Source organism: Cyanistes caeruleus, chromosome 1 (genome assembly GCF_971803275.1).
Source record: "Cyanistes caeruleus chromosome 1, bCyaCae1.hap1.1, whole genome shotgun sequence".
In the NCBI taxonomy this organism is placed as follows: Eukaryota; Metazoa; Chordata; class Aves; order Passeriformes; family Paridae; genus Cyanistes; species Cyanistes caeruleus.
In genome coordinates, this window is record NC_141701.1 from 144,426,540 (window position 1) to 144,432,539 (window position 6,000).

The 6,000-nt window shown below is 60.2% G+C and overlaps 1 protein-coding gene across 1 annotated transcript; it reads left to right on the forward strand.

Moving 5' to 3' along the window:
• Positions 1-1,029: 1,029 nt before the first annotated feature.
• On the forward strand, positions 1,030-5,181 carry MNX1 (motor neuron and pancreas homeobox 1). The gene is made up of 3 exons (XM_086868617.1): positions 1,030-1,712; positions 3,682-3,842; positions 3,934-5,181. The coding sequence occupies exons 1-3, from the start codon at positions 1,109-1,111 to the stop codon at positions 4,267-4,269; spliced, it is 1,101 nt and encodes a 366-aa protein (XP_086724743.1). The 5' UTR covers positions 1,030-1,108; the 3' UTR covers positions 4,270-5,181.
• Positions 5,182-6,000: the final 819 nt, after the last annotated feature.

Below are 6,000 nucleotides of genomic sequence, written 5' to 3' on the forward strand. Positions count from 1 at the left end.
GTTTGGCTTGGCAGCGCTTCGTGCCGCAGCCTGACCTTTCCTTCACACGGCCGGGGCCCCCCCGGGAAACGGGACCCTGGTGAGGAGAGACCCCTCGCCCCGCTCTTTCCCTTTTCTGTCCGAGGCTGTTTGCCTTAGATAAGCAGGTGTAATAAGGCTGTTGACAGACCCGGGATTTGGTGGCAGGGTGACTCCCTGACCCGCAGGTGTTTATTCTTTCCGACTCGTTAAAAAGCGGCCGGCGGCGCGTTTACGGCAAATATCTGCCTGGTGCGGGAATAGTGGAAAATTGTCAATGGACACACGGCGGAGCCAGCGCGAGCGGCGGACAGGCGCGCACTGCCGTGGCTGGGAAAGCTCTTTCCGCGGGGAGCAGCCGGTGCCCCGCGGCTGGCCCGGGCTGTGTGCCCCGCGGCTGGCCCGGGCTGTGTCCCGGGCTGTGTCCCCGCGGCTGGCCCGGGCTGTGTCCCCGCGGCTGGCCCGGGCTGTGTCCCGGGCTGTGTCCCCCGCGGGGGTCCCGGGCTGTGTCCCCCGGGCTGTGTCCCCCGGGCTGTGTCCCCCGCGGGTGTCCCGGGCTGTGTCCCCCGCGGGGGTCCCGGGCTGTGTGTCCCGGGCTGTGTCCCCCGGGCTGTGTCCCCCGCGGGTGTCCCGGGCTGTGTGTCCCGGGCTGTGTGTCCCGGGCTGTGTGTCCCGGGCTGTGTCCCCCGCGGGGGTCCCGGGCTGTGTCTCCCGGGCTGTGTCCCCCGGGCTGTGTCCCCCGCGGGTGTCCCGGGCTGTGTCCCCCGCGGGAGTCCCGGGCTGTGTGTCCCGGGCTGTGTCCCGGGCTGTGTCCCCCGGGCTGTGTGCCCCGCGGGGGTCCCGGGCTGTTCCCCGGTGCCGCCGCCCGCAGCGCGGGGTGTGTGAGGGGGCGGGCTCTCGGCGGTGACGGGTGGGCGGCTCGGCCAATGGCGAGCGAGGCCGGAGCGGCGCGGGGCCAATGGGAGCCGCCTGCGCCCTTGAAGGGGCGCGCCGCGGAGCGCGGCCACAGTGCCGCCCGCCGCCGCCGCCGGGAGACGCGGCCGGCCCGGGGCAGCCGCACGGTCCCCAGCCGCCTCCCGCCGGCGCTCCCATGGAAAAATCCAAAAATTTCCGCATCGACGCGCTGCTGGCTGTCGACCCCCCCAAGGCGGCGGCGGGGCAGAGCGCGCCGCTGGCCCTGGTCACCTCGCTGGGCGGCAGCGGTAGTAGCAGCAGCGGGAGCGGCAGCCCGCCCTCCTCGTCCTCCTCTTCCTCGTCCTCTTCATCCTCCTCCGAGCACCCCTCCGGCGGCCCCGCCGACTGCCTGCGCACCGACAGCCCCTCTCCGCCGCGCCTCCTGGCCGCGCACTGCGCCCTGGTGCCCAAGCCCGGCTTCCTGCCCGGGGCGAGCACGGGCTCCCACCCGCACCACCACGCCTCGGCGGCCGGCATGGCCCTGGGACTGCACCCCGCGGCGCCCGGCGGGCCGGGCATGCCGGCGCAGGCGGCTCTCTACGGGCACCCGGTGTACGGGTACTCGGCGCTGGGCGGGCAGCACCCGGCGCTCTCCTACCCCTACTCGCAGGTGCAGGGAGCGCACCCCTCCCACCCTGCCGCCGACCCCATCAAGCTCAGCGCCGGCACCTTCCAGCTGGACCAGTGGCTGCGGGCCTCCACTGCTGGCATGATCCTGCCCAAGATGCCCGACTTTAACTGTGAGTATTTGCCTCCCTCCGCACCGCAGCCGCGTCCATCCCGGGTCGACTGCACAGGCCTACCGGGAGCTGCCTCCTTCCAAGGGGGTAGAAGCCCACTCCTGCCCCCGCCTAAACAAGCTGCAGGCTTAAAGTGGAAGAGACGCTTTTTTTTTTAAAAAAAAAAAAAATGTTATAAGGAAGAAATAGCGCTCCGCAATGGGAAACGGGGGTGTGCGGTCACATCGCCATTCCCTGCCCTTGCGGGGCCCCGGCCGGCCTGGCCTCTCACGGCAGGTTAAACGGGAAGGTGACAAATTGCTCCCTGCCTTTGCAACTCCCCTTTCTCGCCGTTCGCGGAGGGTAAAAACCGCCGGGGAGGGGAGGTGGGGGTTGGTAGGAGCAGGAGTCCTTATGGTGTGCCCAAAATCCCAGTTTTGATGTAACCTCCCAAAAGCCAGGTGGCAGGTCTCATCACTTACTCACAGTTCTTAATTTTATTCCTTTATCGGAAATGAGTGCGTAGTAACGACCTCAGGCCTCCTAGGCAAAGGGATGTAGGGAGGATCCGGGTTCGGCCAAAGGCTTGGGGTTCTGTGTTCCCTGGAGATAAGGAATAGGAAAGAAGTGCAGTGGGAAGGGTTTAGGTTTGGGCGCAGAAGAGGCTGGGAGTGCTGGATGGAATCAGGAGCCCCAGCAAAGCGCGGTGCTGAGCTCTAGGCCTTGCAGCAGTGGGGAACTTGTGTGCATCTGGTTCAAGCAAAGATCATTTTCGGAGGTGTGAGCTCTCGGTGGGAATGGCCGATTTAACAATACCGGAGGTGTAGTTTTACGAAAATCATGCCAGAAAAGAATTGCGATTTTTTTTTTTCCTCCCCCCCCTTCTCCTACCCTGCACACATATTCGCAGACAAAAAAGTCTATTGTTTTCTCTCGAATTGGGGTTGTTTAGACTGGAACATTCAAGAAGAAAAAATAATTAGGAGAGCTGTCAGAACCCTGCCTCTCAAACAAGGGGCAGAGGGGAATAAATAACCGAGTAAAACTAGTCTTGGAAAATCACACCGCGGTGCGAAAATCTCCCGGGCGCTTCGGCCGGGAGTGGACACTGTCCTTTTCTTTCTGCCGCTTTAGCGAGCGGTCTCCATCAGCGGCCGGGGAGCAGGAGCCGCCTTTTCCCAGATTCTTTTATTTTTCTAAACCAAATAAGCCAAAGCATCTAAATACTCTGAGAAATGGGCAGTAGAGCTGCCCGCTCGGATGCCCAGGGGAGTCAGGGCCTTTGAAGAGGTTCAGTTCCTGCCTTTTCGTGGCTGAATCTTTTTTTGTTGTTGTTTTGATGTTTTGTTTCCCCTCTCTAATAAACCCTTAGTTGTAGTTATTTTTTTAACGCTGAAAATGCGCTCTTTTTTTTTTTTCTCCTCTCTTTCTATTTTTTCCCGTTTCCAGGACAGTTTTCTAGTCCCCGCTGCTGATTTACGCTCCGAGGGGCAGCCGGTGCCCGCCGGGCTCGGAGCGGGCCCCAGTCTCGGTGCTGGTCCTGGTTCCTGCCCGCCTGCAATCCTGCTAATTAAACGGGTATGGGCGGGCAGGGAGTGCGGCAGCTTTAACTAAAACATTAAATAGAGCAAATTGCCGCTCCCCGGAGAGCCCCGTGCTCCTTCGCCGCGATCCCTGGCTTCGGTTTATTGTCTCGCGTTTGTTAGGCTCTTGGGAAATCAAGAGATATATTTTCCTTTATTTAAAAGATTTCATTTAATTCCTTTTTTTTTTTTTTTTTTTTTTAAATTTTTGGTCCCTTTGGGAGATCCCCTGACACTGCGGAAGCCGAGAAAGCCCGGAGTCAGAGGGCCTGGAGGCGGATAATGGTCCAGCCTTGCCTCAGTCTCAGGCTCAGAACCTTTCCTGCCTCCTTTCCTGCTTCCCAGCGCCCTCCCGGAGGACGCGCGGCCCCGCGCTCACCTCCGCGCTCCCCCTTCTCCTTTCCCAGCCCAGGCTCAGTCCAACCTCCTGGGGAAGTGCCGCCGGCCCCGCACGGCCTTCACCAGCCAGCAGCTGCTGGAGCTGGAGCACCAGTTCAAGCTCAACAAGTACCTCTCCCGGCCCAAGCGCTTCGAGGTGGCCACGTCGCTCATGCTGACCGAGACACAGGTGAGTGTCCCCGGCCCCGCTCGGGCTGGGCGGGCTCGGCTGCCCCGGCGGGCGGTGATGAGGGGATGTGTTCGTGTCCCGTCTCCCCCAGGTGAAGATCTGGTTCCAGAACCGGCGCATGAAGTGGAAGCGCAGCAAGAAGGCGAAGGAGCAGGCGGCGCAGGAGGCCGAGAAGCAGAAGGGGGGCGGCGGCGAGGACAAGGGGGATGAGGATCTGCTGCTGCCCGCCCCAGAGAAGAGCGCCGGGAGGAGGATGCGGGAGCTGCCCGACAGCGAACCTGAGGACGACGAAGAGGAGGAGGAGGAGGAAGAGGAGGCGGCGGCGGCCGGGAGGTGCTGCCCGTATCACTCCTCCGACTGTTCCGAGGCGGACGAGGAGGACACGCAGCCCCGGGGCCGGCACGGAGCCCCGGCACAGCCCCAGTGAGCCCCCCGCACGTCCAGCCCCCTCCAGCCGTCCCGCCGCGGGGGTGTCCCGCCGCTCCCCCTTGTTCTGATTTCTCCCTGCTTGGAGAGGGATGCAGAAGAGGATCCTCCGCATGCCGGGCGGGGAAGAGGATTTATCGTGAATACAGTGTTATTACTGACTGAAAACCAGACAAAACTTGAGCTACCCCACCCCCCATCCCTGCCCCCTGGGAGCGCGTTCCTTTTGCTGAGTATTGGAGATGTTTTGTTCTTCCTATATATCGGGAAATCTGTTTATGTCATGAACGTTAAAACTGCTGGAAATCTCAATACTGTCTTTATTTTTGTATATCGTATTTATAAAAAAAAAAAAAAATTACCTCTACTTATGCATGCTAAATTATTCCCCAGGTCCTCCCACCCGTGCGATGGGGAGGGAAAATAAACGGCGTTTTTTACTGGAGGTGTATGAGCGCTGTGTGAGGGGGAGGATGCTCGCTGCGCTCGGGAGGGAGGGGGCACCGCTTCCTAACCCGAATTTAGCCCAGTGCCACAACTGCCGTGTAATATCCGATATTGAGAGGAGCGTCTCAGTGCAGGGGCGAAGCTGCCCCCAGCAACAGAGCTGCCGGTGCCAGGCGGCTTTCGGGGAGGCGGCGGCGATCCCCGCTGTGAGATGTTTTAGGAGCTCAGGGCCTGGCCGGGGCCATTCCCTCCCGAGGGAAAGGAGGGGGTAGCGCCGCTTTCCAGGGGTGGCTCGACTTCCAAAGGAGCGAGGCGCTCCCCTGCCCTCCCCCCTCCCCACCCCGCCGGTGGAGCGCGGCGTTTTCGATAACTGCGCGATTTATCTCGCCAATAAATTTGCAGATCAATTAATCGCTGTCACGGCAGCTCTTCCCCAAATCAATTATAGCGAATTTAAATATAATCACTGGCTCATCCCCACCAGCTCGGGGCCACGTCTGGTAATTCATCCCTGCTCGTGAATGACGCTCCCGCATCCCAGCGCTCCCCCTCCTAGCTCCGGAGGATGAGAATGAGGAGCTCTGAAATACAGAGCTTTCCCACGCCCTTGCACTTTAAAAATAAAATCATAATAATTTTAATAAAGGTGTTTTCTACAAAGTCGCGTTAACGTGTTCTGTGAGGTCACAGAGTGGCCCCTCTTAACTGCTTCTGTAAAAATCCGCCCCGTGAAACACAGGCTGGAGGATGCATGAGATTATGGGATGAGATTCATGAAGGAAAAGTGTTATCCTTCACGGAGAGCTCAGGTGGGTCGGCTGGAGGTGGCATCCAGGCATAACGCGGATAGTTACCAGCTCACCAGTGCCACGGGGCAACACGCCAAAAATCACGATTAATCATAAATCTGAACAGATCCCGTATGGCAAAACACTTGATTGGGATAATCTCCATTTGGGCTCGACCGATACCTGCCCCCTTGCACGGAAACGATCGCGTCGGGCACTCTGGTTTAAATCTGTAAACGATTTTCTTTCGGCCACAGGCTGTAGAGACTTCAAGGCGATAGGAAAATAAAGGCATTGGTATCGCTGTGGCTTTTCACACCTCTGGCTAAGGCTGCATCTTGGTGGGTGAACGGCCGGGCAGGAGCGGGCAAGACCCGCGTAGGGCCACGGTGGCTCCTCCGCCCTAATCCCGGCGGCACGACCGAGTTACTGGCAGCAGGATTTACCTCTTGCTTCTACCTTAAAACACCTGAACTGTACCAGTCCGGACAACACCT

Excerpts from the sequence above, each read along its gene's own strand:
- MNX1 (XM_086868617.1), top strand. The coding sequence starts at position 1,109 with ATGGAAAAATCCAAAAATTTCCGCATCGACGCGCTGCTGGCTGTCGAC. Across the intron at positions 1,713-3,681 it reads CAAGATGCCCGACTTTAACT|CCCAGGCTCAGTCCAACCTC; the intron begins GTGAGTATTTGC and ends CTCCTTTCCCAG. Across the intron at positions 3,843-3,933 it reads TCATGCTGACCGAGACACAG|GTGAAGATCTGGTTCCAGAA; the intron begins GTGAGTGTCCCC and ends CGTCTCCCCCAG.